The 27,325-nt window shown below is 41.7% G+C and overlaps 1 protein-coding gene across 3 annotated transcripts in view; it reads right to left on the bottom strand.

Moving 5' to 3' along the window:
* LOC126392085 (protein diaphanous homolog 3-like) overlaps positions 1-27,325 on the bottom strand; it is a 244,843-nt gene that overhangs the window by 54,441 nt on the left and 163,077 nt on the right. For 2 of the 3 annotated variants that reach the window (XM_050047664.1, XM_050048467.1), the window contains 2 exons: positions 15,946-16,041; positions 15,228-15,290 (listed from right to left, as the gene is read on the bottom strand). In XM_050047664.1, coding sequence (XP_049903621.1) covers positions 15,228-15,290; positions 15,946-16,041 — 159 coding nt within the window. The remainder of the gene's footprint in view (positions 1-15,227; positions 15,291-15,945; positions 16,042-27,325) is intronic. The other variant, XM_050049310.1, reaches the window with a different exon arrangement.

Here is a 27,325-nt window from a genome sequence, read left to right as displayed (position 1 = left end):
TGACATTAGGCTAACTCCTCTAGATGTAGCTATATGTTAGCCAGCTAATTAGTTAGCTTTTTGCCAATAGTAGCCAACTTACGATGTGACGACATACAATGTAACGTGCGTGAAGACTGTAACAGACCTCCCTGGCACAGCTTTTAACCATCTTTAAAACAGTGGTTTTCCTTTCAACACAGATGGGTCTAGAATATAGTCTACAGGAGTATAACAGGAAAGGAGAAAGTTGACCAAGGTTCTGCCAGGTTCCAAGCATGCTCAACTGTTATTGGAGCACAAACCGAAAAGGGACGGGACTAAAGAAGGGCTAATCCCAACATCAACCTACTTTCAACACTCTCTTCTGAACACACAATCCATAATGGTCCTGAGCCACTTTTAATTTCTGCACAAATTAGTACAGAGGCCAAAAAGCTGCTCGCTCCTTGATTTGTGCCACCTAAAAATCTGCCACTTGCTACATTTGTTTTTGCAGAACACATATCTCCTCACTTTAATGTGATCTGTCAAGAACTATTGCATGGGGCCACCACTTACTCTGCATTGTGTCGTGTGATGATCACTACATGTTGGTGAAAGAATAAAGCCATTTGAGGGTTAGACAATCATATAGTATGCTCTAGGCTTAAAGCTACGCCTGAAGCTGGAGAGGTAAAAGCTAAAATCTATAATACTATTCAACCTCCATTTGACAAACTAGTTGAAACAGCTCGGCTGTTGTTGAAAGGGTTCCATAAAGAAGTACACTACATACACAAACAGTCTCCAGGCAGATACACCTCCGCACGTTATTTCATCTTCATAGCTCTATCGCTCTCCATCTCCGAGGCGTCTATCAACCACCTCTGAAATCTTGATAAAGCTGTATCAGGGGTGAGTTGGTCTGTAGTCATTGTTTGTTGATATTTATTTGTCTCTGTTTGGATCTTCAAAATGGATCACTTAAGCCTACTAAAGTGGATGTCAACTCCTTTACCCCCCTTTCATCAAAGTATGAATCCTTCACAGTCTCGGGAACTGGGACAAAACAAAAGATAATGACTTACATCTAATAAAAAAAGATGACATAAGTAAGATCCAAACCGTCATCTACAGAGCCAGTGAGAACTGTCAATGTGTGAAGTTGAATTTGCACATGAAAAGCGCAGTGGTTTAACGTTAAGTGTTTCATTATTTGATTCCACTACACTGCCAGGAGAAGATCAGAGACTTTTCTCTTTCCCTGATCTATTTTGGTGCCCATCATTTTCCCCTCTCTAACACCTGAGACAGATAATTATCCATTAAAAAATGGAAGAAATGTTACATTTAGTCATTTCTTTCCAGGCAAGATGTTTTTAAATGTGACACAGCAGAGTGACAAGCTGGAAGGCCAGTGATTATAGTAATTAGCTAGAAAATGACATCAAGTCATCAAGAATAGTTTTAGCTCTTGCTGGCTATAATATATGTATTTTAGAAGAAACAGTCTCTTTTGAAGTCGAACCCTTTACATTGTTCCTTATTCCAACTTAAACACACCCACAGTTCATTTATCCACAGTGTCTTCACATGGCTATTTTTCACAGGCACCCGTTGACTATTCTTTGCATGTTTCATGAAACGCTATGGGATCATCTTTTAGTTCTGCCCGTCTCTCTCACGTACATAGGCTTCGCATAATCACTCACCTCCCTGATAAATCATGTCCCCTCTGCTGTAGCCCAAACACCTTACATTGTCAGAGCTCAGGCTCAGCTCGCTGGAGAGGCTGATGGATGATTTACAGGCAGCCAGCCTCTCCTCTCTAAAACCTTCCTTGGTGGATAAGCCTTGTTCATTAACCCTCTCACTCTTATAGCCCCATGCAGGCTGGACAGTCTTACACTTTGTCTATGTAGTAAGAAGAGAACAATAAGGACAGATGTTATCCAAGGGCCACTTTGAGTGTGTGTGGGGGGAAAGGGTTTTGTACTATCCTCTTAAAGCTTTCCACTGTAGTCTAGTCTAAGTCCCAGAGCTGAGAAACCAAGGCTTACTTCAGACGACCTCATGTAAGAGCCTCCTGCTCTGTTGTTCAGCCCTTTTTTAAGAAAATATAAAGGTTGGCCAAATTTCTATGTATGACTTCTGTCATAGTCATGGAGCCTGTATGTAGCTGTTGTAGCCATAAACTATGTTATAGCGTATGTGCTCCTCATCAAATCTATCCATCACATTGGGGCTACACTGTCTGCAGAGATACCACATAGACATCCCAAAACTGGTCAGCTTGGGTTGCCGGTATCCTCTCCTATATGTTGGAAAAGCTAGTGGAGATTGTCGACAGTAGAAACACAAAGGTTCAGAAGTAACACTAGATTATACTTTGTGATCTGCAGTTAGAAATCCCAGGATAGTGACAACACTATAAGACAGAGCCGGTATAGACAGTCGCTTCGGGCCTTGTCCACACATAACCATATTGTATATGTTTGAAAACGTGGCTTTTCTATGCATTTTGGCCTTTTGTCCATATTGCAAACTACATTTTAGGTCACTGAAAACAGATCTTTTGCAAAACTCCATCCAGGGGGAAAATTTTCATGAACTTCATTTTCAGAGTTGAAGTGTAGAAAGAGTAAACACAGTTTTCAGGTTGATATGTCACAGTGTGCGCTGTTATCTCCTTTGTAAGGTGTCACAAATGAGGCAACATTTCATGCAATGGCTGATTTAACCAAAATAGTGCTGGTTCTAACCTTAACAGGACTTTTTAAATGTTTATGCATACATGTACAATAACTCCTTCACTGTATTGAAGACCAGAGGCATCAGAATGCACTACGAAGGTCACTGCTACAGGAAGCCATTCTGGATGACAAGCTGACCTTTGAGCTTCAGGTGGACGCTGTGTGCAAAAAAAGCTCATCAGTGCATGTGTTCTTACCATAAGCTCTGATGTCTTAATGTTGACAGCACTTTCAAGAGGATGTTTTATTCCTGTTTTATTGAATCAGTTCTCACCTCTTCTTTTAACTGCTGGTATGGGGCACGTAACTTCAAGCACAGAAACAGGTTGCTGGGCATTGTGAAGGTTTGCAGCACAATTGCAGGCACAACCTTAAATGTTCTGACTAATGTGTACATGATCAGAGCACTGAAAAAGGCCCAGTCGGTCCTAGCGGATTCCAGTCACCCCTTATTCAGTGAGTTCAGGGCTGCTTCCATCTGGCCACAGATATAAAATGCCAGCTTGCAGGACAAACAGGGGAAAAAACTTGTTTGTCCCAAAAGCCATTGGCTTCTCAAACAGTCTCACATGACCCTATTATGTGATTTTTTAATTGTTTTTCTTAAACTAACTCAGTATGCCGTCAACATATTGCCTCTTAGGGATAAAGAGGATATCCTGATTCCTGAATCCTTCTGGTACAAGGCTTTTTTTAGGCTTTGAAAACTACAACCTGTTTTTCTTTGCATGGCTTTGAGGTGACGGTTATTTAGTTGCCTGTTGATGTGGCATGCTCTTGATAGAACTTTGTTTTGCATGTTCATTTGTACTCATATTTTTTTTAACAGTGCTTGTCTGATTCTAGGGAAGAAGAAAGGAAAACTGCGTTTACAAAAATACCTCATGGACTTGTCCTCAATGTTGCGTGAACACCGTCGTTCCACAAGCGTGACCTTTATGTGACATTAGCGGTCTTGACACAGGGTCGGAGTGAATGAAAGGTGTACGCTTTAAGAAATGCTTATAAATAGACACAACCAAACCTCCCTGCTTCCAATGTTTGAGAACCCACTGGGGCCGGTTGCACATGCAAAGTCTTTCCAGGTAGTTTACATGGGAAATATTCATTCCGAATGAGGGTTTACATGGGAGATCAGTTTAATCGCCTATCCATCGCCTGTATTCGGTCTGCGCAAGGTTTGGGGCAGGGAAGGTTTCTGATTGGATAGGGGGCGGGGCAGATGCTACGTGTTTACATTTACCGGAAGAAAACACTGTAGTCCTCGTTCTGAAAAACAAGATGCTTGACGCCGCCGTTCTTAGTGCCCTTTTCGGGCTTGTTTTGCTTATATTCTTGAAGCAGCAGTATGGTAACAACAACAAGGTCGAAGAAGGGAGATAGATGACCGTGCTGTGGCGAATGGAAACCGGTGAGTGCAACGAGTCTGGCTGCTCGATCTCAGCCTGTTGCTATGCGAGCTATATACGTCATCGCGCCAGAGGGGCAAGGAAACGAGCATGTGCAGAAAGACCGGAATGAATTTAAAGAGGAATGAGTGTATACAAGTGCGAGAAATTCTTTCATTCGGAATTAGAAACAGAATATTCCAGCCCCTTACATCGGATTGAATTTTCAATCGCATTGGCCATGTTCATTATGAATTAGGTGTTTATAAGATCACTTTTAATAGGAATGAACTTTCATTACGAATGAAAAGGGAATTAAACTGTCCAAGTAAACACACTCATTGTCATCAAAAGAGGATTAGTCTCAACAGCATCCACATCTGAGCACCTAGGGAATGATCTTTGTTTGCACATTATTACTTGCAAATTTGAGAAACAAAGTGTCCTGGAGTTTTGTCCATGATGGCCGATAGCCATGCTGTGTAAATAATTGGTGTTGGGTATGTGCTTTAGAAGAACGCACTGTATCTAATTTATTCACTTCTGATGCAAGCTTAAGGATATATTATAAGGCCAGATTTAAGTGGGATATGGCTGCGTAGTATGCATGATGTCTTTGTTTGTTCTTTTGAAGAAAATTAAATGACTTATTCTGGCAGCATTTAGATGCTTGTGCAGAACAATGGCAGAAGTAGCATTATGAACGGAACTCAAAGTGAGAGTAATGAGGTACATAAAACAATATAGCCAATACAGCCGGCTCTATCCCAACAACCCTGCTCAACCCGCTGTGTGCTTTTGCCAGATTCAGACAATTTTATACAGAAGAAGCAAATAAGCAGTTTTCTATTATTTTAGCTTGCAAATGTGAGGTACGTTATATCAAAACAAATGTTGTAAATAATTGCGTTTGGCCGGAGATGTTCCTGCATGCTGAATAGAATCTGTGTGTCTGTGAGTGCGAGTGTGTGTGCGGCTGCCTGTGAGGACAAATGCAGAAATCTGTGAAATACATTTAGACATCCTCTTTCCTCTTTGTGTGACATTGTAATTACCATTCAAACTAGCCGGGCTAATTACCTCCCCGTTTAGAAAAATAATCAGGTTTGTACACAAATCAAGACTAGCCACAGACGCCACGGCCTGACAACCAAAACAATAATCACGTCTATGGGGCATGGTTATTATGTTTTCCATTTAATCAAAACTTGCATTAAGATTTAAAGTCATCAATTATTCCATCATTTAGTTTTCCAAAGATTATTGTATAAATCCCTAAATTATTCATTATATTCTGTCAATCAATTGTGATTTTGAATTTGGTACAAATTCTAACCCCTATTCCCACTGGGCTCTAATGTGATTCATTAATTAGGGGTAATTAATATGGCTTGTTTACAAAATAGGTTTTTACTGTCCCCCACAATTTTTACGTCATTAGTTACACTGGATGGAAATTACTTGGGGGAAAAAGAAGTTCTGTGAAGTTTGGAGAGAGACGTTTTTAACGCAGAAGCTTTGGAGTCAAAATAATAATTTAGAGAGGAAGCCATAGCAGGGTCAGATTTTTCTTTTTCTTTTTTTAACAACACACACAACAAAGTTTCCATCAGATTGTATAAAAAAGTGTGAGCTGTAATTTGCCATCGCCTATTTTCATTATTATGCATGTGATGAGCAGCAAATTGAAAGCTAGAGTAAGTGTTATTTTCAGCTACTATGCCACTTTACAATGGGTCTAGGGCTCTTCTAGAAAATGATATTCTGCATCCCTTTAAAAAAAAAAAAAAAAAATGAAATGCTAAACACCCTGTGGCGGGGCTAAAATAAAGATCTGTTTCTAGCAAGTATAACAAGTGTATGTTTGCATTGTAACAGCAATACAGCTGTTAAAAACACTGCAGGATTTACAGCAAGACAACTTTCCAACCTCAGGGTCAGCCATCCAACAAGCGAGTCAGTAGTATGACACCGAAGTTGAGCAAATATGAACTCCAGCAAACAACACATATTTTGGCACAGATCCATTTATGGTATCGAGAGGAAAAAAAAAAAAAAAGCCAGCTCCTCCACAAAAATCAAAATCCATTGTTTAAGAAGAGTCAGCAGTGACCAGTTATGCAGATTTAGAGTAGTAACTTAATGTCTAAGGAAAATATGCAGAAGGTGGAGGGGAGAAAAAAATGCTATACAGCACTGAGTGAGCAATGGCAGGCTTTTTTTTCAATAATCTTTTTGTCCATGCCCTTTGCCTGCCAGCAGCCATTTCCTTGCCTTTACTCCTCTGCCCCGTATCTGCTTTATTGTGATGCTAAACAGTGAGTTTTGACATTCAGGAGGACCCTGCCAAAGGACAGGCTACTGGATGCAGTAGAGAAGAGAAGGCCTTAATGGGTTCAACTGGAATGGAAAGCATGTGCTAGTCTCCACAGGCTGGAAGAGAGGAAAATGTCAAGTATGGTTATTATAGAGCAGGCAGCAGCTCAAGGAATTTTCACCTGAATGAAAAACAGTCTCGGACAATGCACATTGCACGGGCTACATCTCCACACATTAATGCCCCTACTGAGGCAGTGAATGAACCCATTCACACCCAGACGCATGTGCTAGAGTAATGTGACTCACATGCTCGCAAGCACATACAATACATACACACACACATGCAGTAAATGCATTTACTTCCTGCATTACTGCATGTCATCGGTGTAACCAGCCTTTAAACACTCCAATGCCAGTTTTCTCTTGCCCCCTGGAGGGTGAAAGACTCCAACAAAACTTAATTTAAGGTAAAACTACTCTCTCCTGAATGGCAGGGATAATAACATGCTTGTGAAGTGTTCATATCATCTGCAAAAAGTCCCGGAGTGAGTATTTCTTCATAGGATCACTTGAGTTTGTTTGCTAATTTGTACCCCCGAGGATGCTAATCAAAGCTAGTGCCAGACTAATGAAGCCCTTAAGCCCAGAGGCCAGAGACACATACTACATGGCCCTGTGACTCAAGGCTGAGTGTCTACAAGGGGATGTGTGTGTACGTGCTGGAGTGAATGCATGTGGCTGTATACAGTCAAACGTGGGAATGAGTGAGTGCATGGGCATAAAAGGGCGGTATAATAGCAGATCAGCAAACCCCAAATCCCACTCTCTGAGGGGAATCCAGCATCAAACAGATCCTGCTGCCTGAGGGCTGGCCTTCCCGCTCTGTCAGCGTGGAAACTCCTGTCGCTGCACTTAGAGCTTCTGGATCAGTGAGGAGACACATAGCAGGTGGAGTGGCAGCAGAAATGACAGCCAGCGAGAGAGACGGAGAGATGAGGCAGTTTGGAAGAATGTGATCATTTTATCACTGCAGACTAAAGTGGCCCTGGGAATCATCAACAACAGGAGCCTTGGTGTTTGTTCCTATTTCTGTATGAGTATGGTGCACTGGAGAATGATACCTGGATATGGGGCTGTTTACAGATTGGTTGGAAGGTGAGTGGAATTTTAAATCACATATTATCCCCTTTTTATCACTCCTACCTAAATTCTGTGCTTTACCTCTGAGTCAAGGCAGCTTAGTGGCAACCATAGCAACACATGCAAACAGAGATGTGGCTCTTTTTTGTCAAGGCCCACAGTGTGACCAGTCACCAACGATCGCCCGAAGCACAAAACCGGACAGACAGCCTGAGGAGAAGATAAACAAATAAAGGAATAACACAAATGTGTGACAAGATGGAAGCCAGACTGTGAGAAGAAAAATGTTGCGATAGCACTTTTAACGCTCCTTTACCAAAAGGTTTTACCACAGGGACAGAAATCAAGCACCTCCCTTTGCAGAGGGCATAGATATAAAGAGCTGATAGTGCCCATTTCCCTCCTGTAACAACAGAAGTTCATATAATCATCTCCGTTGCTCTTTCTCTTCCTGACGACTACGTGATATGGCTGCTGGCGTTGGTAAATGTGGGAGGACCAGGAATGTGTGTGGCTTGGCGATAAGGCTGCTGTAAAATTTAATTAGCACAAAGCCATGGTGAGAATGACTTCATTTCTCACTGCATTATTAACTAGAGTACTATGTAAGAGCCTAGTCTCAATCAATGTACATAACCGCTTCATGGGAGAAAGGGCTGGAGAAAAGGAGAGACAAGGAAAGAGAGAAGGCGAGACAGAGGGAAAACAATGACACATTAGTCCTATAAATGCTGAGATGTGTATCGAAAATAAATCCCCAATAAATCTACAGACTTTTCACCCACTGGCTTTTTTGTCTCTGCCTCCTGACCATAACATCGGTATCAAGGCAGGCAGGAGACAATATGCATGTGAAAAGAAAAGACGGGGATCTCAGGCGCCGGCTGAATAACAATCCTACATTAGCAGCTTCACCTACAGTTTGGGGCCTGAGCTAGTGTGAATGGGCTGATTAGGGTCCTTGGCTCGACATGCTGAACACCAGTTTCTATTTCACGATCCACAGCCTTTATTACAGCCCAGCTTCCTCATAATCCAGCTAAAAGTGGATATCTGAGGAGCCTGATCGGCTTAGGACTTGGCTAAAAACGTGGGATGTACAGCGGAGCGACATAGAGCAGAGTGCAGAGGTGTTCGTTATCATCTGTTTTCTATTAGAACTGAGTGGGCACAGTCCAGCACGGCGCCTGTGTGTGTTTGTGCATGCCTGTGTGTCCACTCTACTCTCATCCATCACGCTGACCTCTCCGACCAGTCAAGTGAATACAAGGCACACCGTCTCACTTTCTCATCCTCTTACATTTTGGACTGAGCATGGATTACAGAGATTACAGTTTCATGAATAAGGCTATATTTGCTAGAGGTACGTTAAGCTTGCCCTCCTAACATAGGCTAATACAGTCATTATTAGTTTTAATACAACCCGATATGTGTGCGCATCAACATTTAACACGTTTCCTTGAAAGAGGCCTCTGAATCAGGAGGCAGGACTGCTATAAACAGCACAAGCGGGAGCCATTAAAAGCCATTTTTCATTATCTATGTCCGCGCCTCCAAGGCAACCAAACAAGTGAACAGCACCACAATCACACTGAGTGACACGCCACATGGGAAACCATAATCTATAACCAAAAGTTGTCAGACAGAAACACATTTCATGCTAATTACTGTCTGTATTACACATATGGCACGTGGTGTCTCTGTAAATAAATGCCATTTAGTTATCCAAGGATTAATCTCTTAAAAATATCTGCATATGTATGCAGAATCTACAGCAGGGGTGTCAAACTTACGGCCCATGGGCCAGAACCGGCATGAGAAAGGGTCCAATCCGGCCCACTAGTTGACTTGACTAAGAGCTGCCAGGTTTCAGGAGCAAGTTAAACAATGCTTTGCCTACTTCATGTCAAATTCTGCTTCAGAATTCCACCCTGCTAGGATACGGTTCTCTGATAGCAATGAATACTTACTGTGACCATGTTTAAAGATATTGAACATTGTGCAAAATATTGTCAATCAGCAGCTTTAGTTCAACAGAATCTGGATCAGGAAATGTCTGGATTTCTTGAGACATCTCAGGCTGTTTATCTGTTTTGTAAAAGGACGAATGTCTACAGAATGTACTTGTAATTCTTTACACAGAAAGGTTAAATATTAGAGCTGATGGTACTTATAGGTTATTGTGTGATGGTTTTATTGGTCCGGCCAATCTGAGATCAAACTGGGCCTTATGTGGCCCATGAACTTAAATGAGTTTGACACACCTGATCTACAGGTAACGGTACAAGATTTTGGTATCAGAAGCATTCTGGTTTGTAGTGAGATGGAAGGACCTGGCCAAAATGCAATCTCTGAACCATCAGCTATCGTATGATGACGCTTTTTAACAATTTTTCTGCATTCACATACAGGTTATTGTTGTCAAAAATATCAATTTATCGATATATAACTATTCTGAATATCTGAAATGGTCTCCATCCTCATTTTCTGCAGCACTGACACACCAGTACCAGCTGCTCTTTTTTCGCTTTCTTGTATTGTTTATGTTTACTAGACTTGTTATATTTATCTTTTAATTAATATCTTGCAGTATTCAAAATGGTAACAAATATTGTACTGAAGCTAGCAATTCCAGTATCATGACAACACTGATGCAGATATCGGTTTATAGAGATTAGCTGAAATGACCGGCACATGTAAGAGAAAGTCTTGCTTCCAGGCTAAAGGATCTAAAAGCGAGGGGTTTGTGTCTGGAAGCCATTGGTTTAATCGCCAGACCAGTCAAAAAAAAAAATCTTGGACAATTAATTTCCAACTGGAGACAAGCTACTAAGTGGCCAGCAGATGAGACTGCATTGTACTGGGTAGCTTCCATGTGTGACTGAATGTAACTGTGTGAGAGTGCGGCGGGGCATTCCAGGAGAAGAGAGGATTGTTCTCAGCAAAAGGTAAAAAAAATAATAAAGTCTTCATTGCTCTACATTCCTCAATTACTATTCCATAAGTCTCACTGCACAGGCTGAACCTAATTACACTAGCCACTTTGTTAAGGTGCCCTCTTGCTCCATCTGTTCAGTGCATGTGTGCACAGGCTCGAACATGCGTGCGCGCGCACCAAGTGCAGCACTTCAGACAGACAGACAAAGGCAGGTCAAGGTACACTTCCCCATCTGGATATGCCTTTGTCTACAAGAACAGTTAAACATCTAAACCACCAATCAAGTGTGGCGATAAGAGAGGCACTGTGACTCCAAGTGGCCCGACGATTGCAGACATGAATACAGAGAGTGGTACACCTGTCCAAGTCTTAGACACAGCTAATGCCCCGACCTAGGAGTGGCCTTTAACCTTGTGCCTGCACATCGTTAAAACACAGGGTTTAAACTGACAATTTCTATGCATGTATGCATGGGCATGTAAGTGTGAAAGTGGAAGAGTTAGCACTCAGTGTTCAGGAACAGGAGCTCTTTGGCAATAATCTGTCACTTTAATGAAAAACGCACGGGCCGTATGTGATGTGTGGATGATGCATTGTGACCAAATGCAGATAAATCAGCAACTTCTACAGTTACGTTTTTGAAACAATGACGTGTAGCATCAATTCAAATAGATCTTTGGAGGAGAGCGTCTGTGCTCTTCTTTTTGTCTTGGGCTCACTGAAATGATTTAATAACCCCTTCTTTTTTTTCTGCTTATGTCATGATGTCTGGGGGAAAGCAGCAAGGCAAAGGGAGGAGATAAAGTGGAGACAAAACAAAGTCAAACAAAGTAAAGAGTAGACTGAGGAACTTTGGAAGGATCGGTAGCTTTCTCCCATAATTGACATTGATATGAAGAGACAGAAATGTGGAAGAGGAATGAGAAAGCACAAACGCAATCTGCGGGATACAGTAGCCTGCAGTGGAATCCACAAACCCAAGTCTATAAGAGGCCGAATCAAAAAGGCAAGCATCTAACAGCCGATTCCACCAGAGTATCCCTGCCTCAGGAAGCCAGAGTGACTGACTCTCAGTGCCAGTTTTTCACAAATGTCTCTCATGTGAGCACACAGAACACACAGAGATAGGAGGAAACAAACTTCCTTTTTTTATCTACTTTTTTTTTTTTTGACTTTCATTTCAACTTCACACTCTCCCCAGTTTCGTCTTAATGATTTTGTGCAGCACAACGCCTGAAAGACATCGTGGGTTGAGTCTCAAATTAAGCCTATTAGTCATCTCCTACCACCATTCACACCTATACCCAAGCCATTAAAAGTCTGCACTGAATAGCTGCCTGCATGAACCGAGAATCCAACATTATATACAGAAACATAAATTCAGCAAAAAGGGTCATGGAGTTGACACGGCGCATACATAGCAAGCAACATCTCCAATAACTGGAGGCTTGCTTTTAGGGTGAAAACCTTAATGCTTTCAAGTGAGGAGAAATAACTCCTGTTTCCATTTGGTAAAGGGGTTCGCCGACTTTTTCAAGTGACCTTTACATCAATTTCAAGCTCTACTTCAGAGCCTTATCACACATGATAATTGTTAGGTCGGGTTTCACTGAAGACATCTGAGGTAATTGCTCCTAAAGACAGAGACATTTACTCCTTCATAGATCTTGTTCTCCCCCACACTCAACATAATGGATCCCTCCACACGAAGGGTATTATAACATGCAGATACACTCATAATGTACCTCTGGCTCGGGCTGTTTACTCATTCTGAGGCTCTTGCTCTGTCAAATGCAACAATAAAAAAGTGTAGTTATGTGATGCCCCCTCAACATGTACATGCACACACCAGCTTGTGAGTAAGTGAGGCTGTGATGAAGGCTTGCTTAGAAGGCTGAAATGACCAGACAGTGTCTGGAGAGATGTTTTCAGTAGGACACAGTTAAAAAGCCATGGCTGCTTTATAGATTCAATTTGCAGATTCAAGTCTCTTACACCTGTGTGGCTAACCACCATCGATCCATCATTCTGTGGAGCCCAATCCAATTTAGAGTGTCGAGGAGCCCCAGAGCCCCGCAGCCTTATCCTAACCCAGGCCACAGCCACCACAAAGCCTGCTTACCTTCATCCCCTAAAGTCTGCGGGTGTGTCTGTGTACTTTTATGTGTCCGTGTGTATGTGTGCTGAGGGAGACTGCAGACCAAGCTAAACACCTTAGCTGCTGGCTCATGTTAAAGTGTGCTGAGCCAATTTAGGTGTAAGGGAGAAGAGGAGATGAGAGACAGAGGAAGCGGGGAAAAATGCCGGGAACCCAGGCCAGGACCCCTACTCAAACCAAAGAAGAGCAGGAAGGCAGAGGAGGAGGAGGAGGGCGGGTGGGGGGGGGATACAATGTGTGCCCCATGTTGTGCAGCAAAAAATGGAGTACACTGCAAGGACTCTTTTAATCCTCTTTCTATTGTGTGGCAATCACACTCATCATGACTACGAAGCACCATAGCCATAATCGAACTACTCCAAAATCTCATCCAAGTCCTGTGATGGGGAGCGCAATCTATCGGCCGTCTGATTTGTTTCTGCAGACAACAAAAAGTGTACCTGCGCAGACAACACCGGTGCACTTGAGTCTCCCTTGACGTGAAAGCTTAATGGCACCATGCGTGTTCAGATTGACCATTCCAATCTCTCCCTTTCACCACTAATTACAGTATCTTCTGGCACAGATGTTTCTGTTTTAATTCTCTTTGCTGCTCCACTGGAGTGTAGCAACACCCCTGAGATCAATTATTAAAGGGTATTTAAAACTGTGGGAAAAGGAGGTGGTTGGGTGGTGTGAAAGTGAAAGCAGCTGTTTAAGTGCCTGTGCCGCCGCAGACTAAACTTCATCACCTCCCAACTAAACGGAGAGCATCCTGTGGGTTTCACTCACTCCGGCGACTAAACCCGGGGCAATTAAGGCCTGGATCTCCGTAGGAGAGAAGGAGATGGGAGAGAAGGGGTGCGGCAGGAGAAGTGGAGAGAGACTCCATACCAATAACAGGCAATTATGTTTGGGGAGGGCCATTGTCAGGCCATGAGAGTATAGAAGAAGACAGCGGGGATATGGGATGGTAGGGAAATGAGGAGGAGTGTTATTTAGGAGGCAGATGGCAGAGAGGGGGAAATTAAGATGAATGGGCACTGAGAGGGCTGAGCTGGTGCTGGGGCTGGGCAGAGAAAAGTAATTAGCTGTGTTTGCTCTGGGAGGCTGGCAGTGAGTATGATGCCTGCAGTGACAGGCTCAAGCCTTGAGCTTTATTAGTCAACAAGGCCATGTCTGAAGTTGCCAGCAGGGGGCAGCTGGGCCAGCAACCTTCCAGGACCCTCTTACCTGTACGACACACCATGGGGTCTTCTCGCGACACAGACACCGAGCAGCGGCTCTTTCGTGCGCCGTAATATCTTTCTACTCTAATCCCCAGTTACAACATAGCTCTGGCTTGTTCTCTCTTATACTTGCCGACTCACATTCACACACACTCTGTCTCTCTCACACACATTACTCCTTAGTTTCACCCATACCAACTGGCTCTATCGTTCTTCCTCACACCATTTCTCTCCATTTCGTATGTTACAGCCACCTCTATCTGTCTCTTTCCTCCCACCTTGTATATCTCCCTCCCTCTCGTCCCTTTCCAATCTAATTTCAGATAAGTCGTAGCAGAACAACAGAGCAAGGCCCTTTATCATTGCCATCAATGATGTGGGTGGATTGAGCGTGAATAATTTTATTCATGTGTGCCTGTACCCAGCCCACTGGGATTCCAATTACAAGTAATAAGAGGTAATAGGGTTACAGCGTAATTTTTTAAGTGCCGCGGTAATGATTGTTAAAAAAAAACAAAAACCTTTGACAAGAGAAGAAAGCTGTTGTTTATTTAACCAACGGCTAAAGCACAAATCTGTTCACAACTGTGAAAAATAAAGGGCAAATTTTTTGTATATTTAGTATCCCATGCAATCTTAACTCCCAGGAAGTCATTCGTTTAGACAAACCTTGATCTTTTTATATTTATATATGGACATGGAAGTTTCTAAATGAACAATGAAGAGGTCTAAGCTACAAGAGGCTCGCATGCAATTTTTATTTCTTCATTTAGTCTCTTTGTTTGATCTTGGTGCACATGTCTCATTGCTCTTCAGAAACAGCAGCACACAGGTCAGCATTGAGACATTCAGAACAAAAACAAAATTTTTTTATTCTTGCCACGAAATTAAAGGACACTTGACTTACATACTGTTGCGAACAGACATCTGCAGCATCCTTTATATAAGGTTTAAAAAATGTGAAAGACCCCAGCTGCATTCAAAAGCATAGAGCTGAACTCACAATGCTGCAGTTACTGAACAATTTAGGAACCTTGTCAAACTGAGGCGCCAGAGCAGCCCACACACTGCTTTCAAATAATCTCAACCCTGCTTCTCTCACAGTCTGCACATCGCGCTGCCTCAAACTCTTTTAGCAATGGCCTTTCACACTTTCAGAAGGCCCACACAAGGTCACAAAGAGGCAAAAGGACAACTGAAATGGTCACTGGACACAAAGAAAAGCAGGACATATGAACTGTCGAGAGGAATTTGCAATACGCGATAGAGATGTTTAAGACCGGCTTCCAAGAGCAGATAAAAGACAGAGCTGAGCATGCTTTAGGCTTTAGCCTTGTGGACTTTTTTAAGTCTTTGCTTTACCATGGTTAACAGGCCTGAGAACTTGGCGGAAGGAGCTGGGGCTGATCGTCTGCTGCTGGTTATCTGTGGAGGGCAGGGGACAAAAGATGCCGACATATCTTACAGTACTAAGAGGGATCAAAAAGGTCATGAGGAGACATTTGCAAGCTGAAGAAATGGCTGTGAAGAGAAGTTTATTAACACAGACATACTCTGTTTAAGGGCACAGCTGTCAATTGCTCCTAAAGTTTAACGGGCACTCCATTCAAAATCATCCAGTCAGACATGTGTTTGTTCTTCCATTTTTTTAATTCCTCAATTTGGATTTAAGACTGCCAGAAAGAAAAAAAACTGGGTGTTTATTGCCTTTTACGGAGATCCAAACATCAAACAGTTGTAGTAATGTTGTCAGGCTGAGGATTCTCTGGCATTGTGCTGCTAGCAAGCATGTGTACAAACAACAAACTAGTGTGTTTTGCAAGTGACTGAAAATGACAGTGTGTGGAGCCAAGGCACCAGAACACAAGGATGCGCTCAATTCACTCAGCTGTTAAAAAACAAAACAAGAAAAATATGCATCCAGTTGGCAGGTTAGGACCTAAATTCATTGCGATTTTGAACATCTGACTGGAATCAGAACATTGGCCTCATTTTTTTCCCCCACACAAAACGAGTACAAGGTGTTGTGTGTGTGCACCTTTGTTTGTCTATAAATGTAGGTAAAGGATATGAGACTCACCTCTGGGTCTTGGCGCTCTCTTCCTGCGGTCTCTGAATGCAGCTCCTGACTGTAGGGCTTCCAGCAAACTATCCATCACACCTGTCTCATCATTCTCTGAAAAACCAAGGAAGAAAAAGAATGAGGGGGTGGTGGAAGACAGAGGAGAGGTAAAGAAACAAAATCAGATAAAGTGCACTTTCTTCAAGTGGTGAGCTTTGCCATAGTGATTGCACCGATTTGGAACTTACAATGGCAGGCCACTATATAAAGCATATAACGTGTAATATAAAAAGCTTTGAACAAGCACCTACTATATCACACGTACATCCACTCACAAAGTCAAGTGCCCAGTGTATGATAGGGACTACTTCCAAGCAAATCCAGTAATGCACAAGTCGGCAGGTTCTTGTCGACAACCTGCTGTGCAAATGTGCACCCTGGTGTTCGCAACCTTGAGCGATGTAGTCGTGCATTGCATTGTAGCAGACATAAAGGATATTAACTCGCAATGGAATCACATATGCAGGAACATATAGTGCACTGTCAGGCTGGAAAGGAACACTGAAACCTTGCAACATGGTGTATTTATTGACTCAAAATATCAAGTCCTTGCCTCGTGGTGGCAGGGGAGCCACCAGAATGCAGATATATTGTTGGAAGAGAAAAGCTTTGAAGATATGACACGTAAATCATGCCCTGTGTTGGTACAGCTGAAAACCCAGCCCTGACACCTGAGGCATAATGATGGACCAGGCTAGTGATTTGCAGTGAAAACAGCCTCCAGTGGATGGGAAGGAAAATAGATAGTGGGTATATGGGAATGCTGAGGGAGAACACACACTGTCAATAAAAAGTTTATGCTGTGGTTGTCATGCAAATGAGGATGCGTGTGTGTGTGTGTGGGGGGTGTTTTCTTTTCAACAATGCTTCTGTGTTGCCAATAACATTTGAAATCTTTGTCGACCACCGTGCAGATGTGAAGGGCTGTTTGCCACTGAACTGTACATTTCCACTGCTGACACACTGGCATTAAAAACGACACGCTACAATGCAACCACAGTGGTGGTTTTATTACATTCGACAGCTGGATGCCATTTGAATTGCATGGTGTCAATCAGTCTCATTTTGTTGTTTAGTTTAGTGTCCTTTAGACTAATTTGATAAAAAGAAAAAAAGTGCTGTGTTATTATGTGAAAGAAAGAACGAAAATGAAATGGGAAATGTGCTGGGAAAAGCACTGCAATGTGATGTTCACACAGACCTTGTGCTTGTTTTTAAATAATATACAAAAATACTGATTTTGGGTGACAAATTTTAAATTCATGAGCATTACTTAGTTTACTCAGAGCCACAAGGTGTAATCTGTTAACCACTAAATGAACTGTGTTTTCTCTCTGTCAGCATCTACCTGATGAAGGTCCATGACCGAAACGTTGTCTAATAAATTTAACCTTTTTTTGCAAGTGCAACCAGTGTGCGGGTGTTCTTCTTTTTAAATTCATGAGCATGAAAACACTCATTTTGGGTGCAGCCATCCCAAACAGTAGCGCAAGTTTGATCTATGCGACCACATTTCAGCAAGAAGAAAGAGCCTCCTGTGCACTTCAGCTGGTCTGGTCACCGATTTGAAAGACAAAAACATTTGTGTGGTGTGTTTGCGTGTCAAGATAACATATAAACTCAATCCAAAGACTCAAATTCACGCTGTAGACAACACAAATGTGACGAGAGGACGCACTTTGTTGCGTGACGCTGTGTCGTGAAAGCTTATCAGCACTGAGATTTAGTTGAGATCGTCCGTCCTGAGGCCATACTAGAATCAGAAAGGAGGGCAAACTTGTGGCCGCCGTCTGCGAGCACCGAGGGCTCTGCCACTCAACGTCAGTACTGGACAGAGACAGAATAAAAAAGTAGGGTTTGGAAATTAGTAAGGGAAGCCACAGGAGTGCATGGTAAGTTCTGAAATTATGTTTGTGATTTGAGTTATTAGTTGGGTTGCGTCTTAGCAAAATGCTCTGCGTAACTTGAGTTGGTCTTCTATTGTGGAAAGTAAACAGCAGAAGGAGTGGAGCGGTAATGTGCTGCCATGGCGTGACAGTATGAAGAATAATAAAGGGGGTTGCCATTTTGGTTCAGGCTGGGTCAGAGCATGGAGCGTCCGTATTTACCACGTTCACATCACTTGATTCCAGCAATCAGTTGTGCTTTACTGGGAACCAAGTTAGCTGTTTGCTTCCAAAAACACTCCAGCAGCCATATTCACACAAGTAACACGACATGAAAATTCACTTCGCGTTCAGTGTGAACACAGCATTATTGTTCTTTTGTAGGTTTAACCACTGACCGATGATTCAATCACAAATGCATTTACTGCAGCTCTTATTGTATGTTATTATTTAAAAATGCACAGTGGAATTCTTTGTATTTTAAAAAGACAATATGTCAAATCTTTTTCATCAAGTAATTGCCTTTTGTGTGTCTTATTATTATTTGTGGTTCTGTAAAGAAGAACTGTAATTGAATTGGACCAACAGCTGTCAAAGGCAAGCAGATGAAACTTGAACTTTACATACAATGTCAGAAATGTTCAGCAACATGCTGACACTTGCTGTCACCATGTGTACCCTTGTTAATATCTGGCACCTCCGATGTGAATTTTCGTCAGCACCAGGCCCTGAATTTCCAACAGCAAGCAAAATCAAGGGCTCTAGATTTTTAGTTTGCTGTCACCAACTGAGCTGTACGTCTGGTACTGCTTTACAGAACAAAGGATCCTGCCAAAATCAGGCAGCCGTGTCACTGTGACATGCAATCTAAGGACACTGAGCATACACACTGATCCTGGCGCTGCAAAACTAATGGCAGAGTATTTGTAATCACAATTTTTGCCACTACATATAGTAAAACTGATACATCGATATTTTGTATGTTCACATGCACGTAAATACTGTGTTCTGTATGAAGCACGTATAAGAGTGATTCATTATGTGATAGAAAAGTTGTTACAACTTCATTAGCTTCACAGAGCTGTGCCATCAGCCACAGTGTGACTGCTGGGTCCCACCACTGATTTAGTGAAAGGGTCGAGGACATTGCTGTGATTAAGGTTGTGTGTGTTTTTCTCACTCCTTCCATTTTGTCGGACAATTCCCTCTGGAACAATAATACACATCAGAGAGAAATAAAAATCAGATTCAATGACTAAGACAAGGACTCTGTGATGATACGATGATACCAGACCATCTACTGAGCCAAATGTCATCACACTTTATATCAACAAATGGGGCTCTATTTTTGTGAAATTGGGCACAAGCACAAAGGAAACCACACGAGAAAAATTCAGGCAGATTTTTGCAGTTTTGGTGAACAGAGTCGAGCTGAAATCCAAAACATCCCCATGCAAACTGGAAGCAGGTAGAATGAATACATGTTCAGCTTATATTGCCAGACGGTTGAGCTGGGGCAGCCTTTAATAATAGCCAACGATGCAAACAGTAACCCCGGACAGTCCGGCCTCTTTTATGAGAAGAGAGTCCCAGAGTGCAAATGTGTAGCCTCCCAAATATGATTATACTGTTGGATTATACTGCAATCAAATACACTGAATTTGAAGTTTATTAGCTAATGCAATCTGGAGCCTCTGCAATAAATATTCCCTTAGTTGAGCTTAAAGTTTTTGTTGACAGTGTCAGAGAGATGTTGACAAAAACTCTATGCATAAAAATGGGGTGGAGGGATAAAGTGGAGTAAAAAATGTTCAGTATAATAATATTAACTATGATATTGAAAGTAGGAAAAAATAAAGCAATTATGTTTGGCCATGGGCCCTTTATCTATTTATTTTTACTTTCCATTGGTCATCAGGGGCACCATGCACTGTCCTTTCTATGACCTGTTAAACAGGGTTAGACAAAGTATTGGTTTGCTGTTCATATAACAGTATCACGTGGTAAATTCATCTTATTTCAGTCGGAACACAGGGCTGCCCCCTGAAAGATGAAAATTCTGAGATTCTTGAAGTCTAGCAGTGATTTTTTTTTTGTTGTTGTTTTTTGCCAGTCAGTGTGCAGTGTACTTCTGGGGACATTTCAGAGGAAGAGAGGTGTTGACCCGGTCAGGCTCAGAGATAACATTATCCTCTGCCTTTGGCTTAGAAGTGGTGAATTCACAGCTCACAGGAACTTATACATATAAATATGATACAGTCTGTGGCTTTTGTTTGTCATCTAGTGTCGGCAAAAACTGTTATTGAATATTTCACCCATTGTTTGCCTCGTTAGCATGCATTAGCTCAAAGGGCTAAGTTGGTTCCTTTCATGACTGTTGCTACCAATTTGACTGACATAATTCTGAGTCAGGTATAGAAAACAGATCATACTTGTAGTGATAGTTATATCTACAATGACTTCCTAACCATACCTAAACATTTTGCATGTAGCCAAAGAAAGGGAAATTTCAACTATAACTAGGGAGACAAAAATATTTGAAGTATATGTAAGATATATTTTCAAGCAAGAGCTCTTTTTTTTACTTTAAATTTAATGGTGTATGATTTATCCTTCCGGTAGTTATTCTTTGGGATTTATCCTGGCTTCATATGAGCACTAGGCTAACTTATACAATGTAAAATGCAATAGGCTTGTGCTAATAACATTAGCATGTTGTATTTGTTTGGAAAACATGTTTAGTATGAGACAGTTGTTTTGTCAGTGAACCCTGTGAGCTGTAATGAAGCCGAATTTTGTAACGTTACCTTTCTTAAATGTTGCTGTCGTCCCTGGCTTCATATGAGTAGAGGAAAAGTCGGCAAGCCGCTAGGCTAATTTATACAATGTAAAATGCCATTGGCTTGTGCTAAAAACATTAGCATTTTGCATTTGTGGGGAAGTGTCCAGCAAAAGACAAGAGTTTTGTCTGTGAATGCTAAGAGTTATTAGTGAAGCCGATTTGTGTACTTGTGTTTGAAACTGTCGCTATTAAGCCATGTTAAATGTGTGTTTTAGGTGTGTTTTGAATCAACCAAACTTTACAGCACTAGTAGAGAAGTAGATCAGGAGCCAGAGCCTTCAGCTATCAGGCTCCTCTCCTGTGGAATCATCTTCCTGTTGCGGTCCGGGAGGCAGACACCGTCTCCACATTTAAGACTAGACTTAAGACTTTCCTCTTTGATAAAGCTTATAGTTAGGGCTGGCTCAGGCTTGCCCTGTACCAGCCCCTAGTTAGGCTGACTTAGGCCTAGTCTGCCGGAGGACCCCCCTATAATACACCGGGCACCTTCTCTCCTTCTCTCTCGCTCGTATCCTATTACTGCATCTTGCTAACTCGGCCATTCTGGATGTCACTAACTCGACTTCTTCTCCGGAGCCTTTGTGCTCCACTGTCTCTCAGATTAACTCATATCGCAGCGGTGCCTGGATAGCGTGACGTGTGTGGTTGTGCTGCTGCCGTGGTCCTGCCAGATGCCTCCTGCTGCTGCTGTTATCATTAGTCATACTTCTACTGTCATTATACACATATGACATGTATACTGCCAGATATTAATATATACTTTCAACATATTGTACCACAGTAGCCAGAACTATAACTATAATTATTATTACTTTCCTTGGGGAATTTTTCCTTATCCGCTGTGAGGGTCCAAAGGATAGAGGGATGTTGGATGCTGTAAAGCCCTGTGAGGCAAATTGTGATTTGTGATATTGGGCTTTATAAATAAAATTGATTGAATTGATTGATTCACAGAAACCCCATTGCCGGCTAGTGTTTTGGAGGTGTAACTGTTGTGCAGCTGCATATTTTCAAACACGGAAAAAAAAAAGATAAACACTGAAAACATGTAGCCGATTTCGTGAAAATACCGAGATATTTATTGTGTATCACCAGTGAGCCTGTAAATACAGAGATATGAAATGTTGTCCATATTGCCCAGCCCTGTTTTGAAGTATGTTTTGGTGCAGGGCAAAAGCTGGTCTACAAGCCCCTACAGTATATACTGAGCTTTAATCAATAGCTAAACGAAGCCATCTCATCTCAAGGTGTAGAAAAATGTACTGCTTTTAAAAACAAACAAACAAACAAAAACAGTGGCATGAGAAAAAATTATATAGCCAGTGTTTCTGCCCAGAGCATACTGTCTTATTTGGTTTACTGCTCCAAGACCAGTTTATTGCCAGCATCACAGATTGTGGATACACAATTAAAATCTGTTTATTACTAAAAGAACAGACTGTAAATGCTCTAAAAAATATATATTATTCAGCTGTGAAAGTCTACAAGTATTCGCTTCAAGCCAACATGAACATGACTGTCATTGTCGATTAACACTGGTTAATCTTGACAACAAACTGTGTAAAATGTCCAGTCCTGCGCTCAAGTAAAATCAAAGGCCCCCTCATCTGGGAACATGTGTGTAATCTGTTTAAAATATGTACAGACACAGATAGCGTTGGTCTATTTCAAAGGTCTTTAATGCAGTCAGTGATCAACCTCTGAAGCTTGTCACCTCTGTCAGATCCTACAAGCTCCTCTCCTCATCTCTTTCAATCTGAGACTCTTTCATGAGCTCTTAACTACAACCACTACAGTCACACTGCAACATGGGGCCTGCAAACTGAAAAAATTCATCTTCTTTCATGCACAGTACCATGTGGCACCATGGTGGGTTTTCTGCAAACCTATAAAAACTGTCAATCAGCTCCACAGTGCATGGTCCCTTTACAGCAAACCCACTGAAGCTCCTGTATTAAGGGCAGATGGTCCCCGGGGTGGTGGGCTGTGGTTGTGCCCGAACCCCACGCCAAGCTGTGACTACAACTACACACATACGGTGGATATATCATGGCCCACTTCCTTGCCTGCCTGCTTCTATGTGTGCATTTGTTGTGCTTTTCTTTTTTTTTTCCATTCGCTGCATTCCTCCTCTGGCTGATATGTGCCCAGTTCTTCATCATTACGCAGAGCAGAGAGGCAGCACAAATTTCTGAGCAAAACCAACGCTCCTCGACGTCCAAATTTGTCTCCACTGCTGTGGCAATTCATCACAGGCAGTGAGCTTCACACTCCCCACAACACACACACACACGCGCATGGGAAAAAATACGGAAAGCACACAGAAAACACGCAAAAGGGAGCAGATCAATCTATTGCAACCTGCAGTGTGCGCCTTTATGTGTAGTACTCCGTTTGACTCCAACCCACAAGAACATGAAACACTTTGTGTGCCTCAGGAGGCAAGGAAAAAGAAACCCACTCAGATCTCCTGCCTCAGGAATATACAGGAGCAAAAACAGTCCAATTTTACACATCAATCAGAAGCAACTCAGACAGGCCGAGACAGAAAACTGCTTTATAGAATGTAGACAAGAGGTGCTTTCAGACAGCCCAACACTGAAAATCATAACACATATTTATATACTCACACCCACATGCACACAAACTTAGAGAGAGAGATCACAGACATGTCACATGGATAGTAATGGAGGAGGAACACATGGCAGAGGAATATTAGTCAAGCTAGTAGCTGTGAAATGGGTTTGAAACAGTCATTCAGCTTGTGAAAGGTGGTGCTGAGGAGGATGTGGCAAGAGAACAAAGACTAGTGAGAGGAACGGGACAGTGAAGAGTGGTATCCCAGCTTTGGCAGTAGAGCTACTGATTGGTGCTTTGATGTGCACAATTTGCCTGCCTATTTCTATTCTGCTGCATCTGGGATCACAGCTCTCATGACAGGTGTGCAATGTGCATGGAGACTTTTTTTTTTAAACTTTAACAAAGAAAGAAGACACTCTCACAAACTAGTCCATCTTTAGTGATGTGTATTTAAAGCATAGTGAGAGTGTCTACCTTGGTTTCGCATCTACTTCATTGTGGCTCTACAGTAAGCTCCAAATCCCACGTTTTTAGTAGTGGAAGAAAGCGGGACGCAAGCCAAATGAGCTCCACCGTGGCACATCTAGCTCGGCTGTCCTCTTTGTTGGGGAAAAAAAAGAAAACAAATGTGTGTAAATATGTGCTTAGGTGTACAAATGTAGATGTACAAGACTTGTACAAGTCAGATCAACAGAAAGATAAAAGCAGAAAGGTGTTTACTCTGCAGCACAAAACAAAAGAACAAACTCTGGGAGAAGAATCAAGACAAAGCTTAACCTCCACCTCTGGGGAAAAAGGCTGTAGTTATCCTCGTGTCTGTAGTGAAACTTCAATCACCATCTATTTAATCAGAGCCTGTTCAGACTGGCGTTTTCCATTGTCTGGACATGCAGCCTGTGTGTGTGTCGATGTCTGCCCTCTATTCAGACCTGGACTGATGCCTCTCGCCACTTCACTCAACAGGATGTGGCACTTATCATCAGGACAACGACTTGGTTGTAGCAGTGTTCAGCAGAGGTGGGCCAGAGCAAGGCAAGAAATAGGGTCAATTGGGCTGGGATGGAAAAGCTAAGAGGAGAAAATGACATGCCTGAGTACAATGAATGCAGACCGACCACTGTGTTCCCTTGGACACTTAGAAGACAAATGGTGCAATAAGGCCAGTCAGGCCCCTCTCTCGCTATTGAATACCCTCTGTTCCACTTTGCCGATACTTCGGGCACCAAGTAGCCGAGCCATTCGGCGGATGATGAAACGGGGTGCATAAATTACAGGTGCGCATCATAACCAACTGATGAATATTGCAACAGGTCACTGGTCATCCATGCAACTGTTGAATTGAAAAATAAACAATCTGAGTCTTTGCTGCTGCAGGTAAAAGTTTACATAAATGCTAATTTACATATGGAGCTCCTTCTTTGTGGAATCTTCTGTAGAAGGGTGCCTCTCGGCCGTTTCAAAGCACCGTTGGAGGATTTTTGTACACAATCTTCTATATGCCAATGTCACAGTGTGTCTTAGCTGCTCTTTGTATTCATGTGTAGTTGCCATTTTTGCGTTTTTATTGTTTATCTCTAGTAAATATCAACATACATGTGGCCTTTCTTTGTAGTATTCTTATTTTGTGTTTTATAATGCTTGTTTTACAGCTTTACATTCTTATTCTGTATTTTTGTTCTATGTTGTCTGTCTGTCTGAGATTTTTCTGGTTAAATAAAGGTTAAAAAAAGTGTGTTAACAACTGACACCTTAGTCAAGGAGCACAGTCAGCTCTGATAAATCCACACATTCACAGAGAAACGCCATAAAATTAAAATTCCCTGGCAACGTTGGCTGTAAAATTACATTTGTCTGTAACACAGTAATTCTAAATTACAGTAGTTCTCAATTCAGTAGTCATTTATAGTTAGTAATCATCTAGTCATTAACTAGTCATTAATTGCATTACATTAATTCTTCAATTTCTAGCATAATAGACAGGTCGGAGAAAAAAAAAAAAGAAAAAAAAAAAACGTATTCAAAGATGCCGTCAAGAGTTATGCCATCCAGTGTGCTTAGGGAGAGGCTCTTTAGCCTGGGTAGTCTCTGCTCTGACTCAGAGGAGGAACAAGATGTCTGACAAACAATTTGAGGATCTCTCCCTCACGCCATATAACCACTGCTTCAGTGATAAACACAGAATAAGCTGGGCTAGTCGGTTACTAAGCATAGACTCGTAAGCAAGCAACTCAAGGGAGTTTGTTTGCATTTGGCTGATTACATGCCGTCCACATAATACGCCATTTAAACATGTTTTTTCCCTTAATCATCATGTAACAGTGTTAGGAAGGCCAGTCTCTGATATCATTTCATTTAGGCCTATTGATGTATTATTTCGAGGCCATTAATATTTGTACTGTGTGGTGTTAGGAAGGCCAACGTCTTTTATATTTTTTTTTATGTATTAATATAGTTTCATTTCAAGGCAGTTATAGTCTACTGCCAGTGCTGTCTTGATTCTCCTGATCCTTGTTTCGTGCTGATACGGGGGCTTATGTAAGGTTTATGTTAACCTGCAATTATGTGACAATGCATCTCAGACGATGTTGTGCAGTGATGAAAAAGGAACGAAACAAAGAGTGTAACAAACTATTTACCACTGGGAGTAATTAAGTGCAGAAATAGATTACTCTTTTAAAAAGCAACGACTAACGCAACGACTGTAATCTAACTAGGCAGTTCACCACCTGGGGATCAGGACTCACACAGGGGCTGTGGGATGATAATGAGGGAAGGGAAAGGGTAAAAACAATATTCCACTACACAGAATTCTTTGGACTTCTTTCAATGTCTGCCTTCTTCTTTGTGAGTTTTACACCTTCAGGCCTCTAAAAATTATTCAAAGTCAGTCAGTCTGTGAAAATCACAATTTATGGGGATACACTACACTACGATGGGGGGTCATAAGAAGATATTGCTTTGTATTAAGATGTCACGAGCAGAAAATGCAGGGAATCAGTGCATTTCAGCAATGTGTCAAAGGCAGTCATATTGAAATTTTACCATTTACAGTTTCCATGCTGTGTCGCAGGATGTTCTGGTTGTACAAAGCCTGGGTGAGATGGATTTCAAATCCGAATCGGAATAATGATGAGCAAATGACACTGTCAAGGAGGGGTTAAAAAAATAATAGTTATCTGTCAGACCAAGAAAACTTGATCAGTCTACTGTGACTGCTGAAAGAGGCAGGAATTGGCTTTTGTGAATCTCTATAAAAATAGTAGCCGACTACAAACATTATGGCTATTTAATATACAAGAAATAGATAATGGCACCATTTTAAAAAAGTATGTGTATATCAATTTGTGGGGTGATTTTGTGGAATGCACGGTGGAGAAATCAAGATATGAGACAGTTTAAAAAGAGGTACAAAGACAGTATCTTCACAAGTTATGGAAATGATTAGAGGGAATGTAAAGCACACTCAGGGTGATACTATTGTCGGTGCTCTATTCGTATTTTTGTATTTGTAAAAGTTAATTCATGTTTCTCATTGTAAGTCTGTTCATGATTTATTGATATGATGATGTATACAATATATTGGGGTTTTTAACATTCAAAATAAACAAATCAGATCAAAAATCAAACCAATAAGGGAGTTTATTTGGATTCAGTTTCATATAACTGACGTAATCTTTCGAATAAACTTCATTCTGAATACTTGTGATCAAAAAATGTAAATGCAGTTAAATTTCTGGGCTCCAGACACAAAAATACAGCAAAGCAAATTACTATATTAAAACATTACAAAAAATACTTTGAAAAGCAACTGCACCCACCCTGCACCAACAGTCTGGCTTGCACTCCCAACTAGCAGTGATAACATGCTTTTTTTCCAACACCCTGTGCAGCACTGATGTACTGCAGCTCTATACCAACACAGCTGGGTTCAACAAAAACAGACTTATAAACAAGGTTCAACAGACTGATTTGTACCTTTCACAAGACAGAGGCCAGAGCAAACATGTTTTTGATCCCCTCAAGTGTTTTA

Source organism: Epinephelus moara, chromosome 1 (assembly GCF_006386435.1).
Source record: "Epinephelus moara isolate mb chromosome 1, YSFRI_EMoa_1.0, whole genome shotgun sequence".
NCBI lineage: Eukaryota > Metazoa > Chordata > Actinopteri > Perciformes > Serranidae > Epinephelus > Epinephelus moara.
This window is presented reverse-complemented; position numbering and strand designations above follow the sequence as displayed.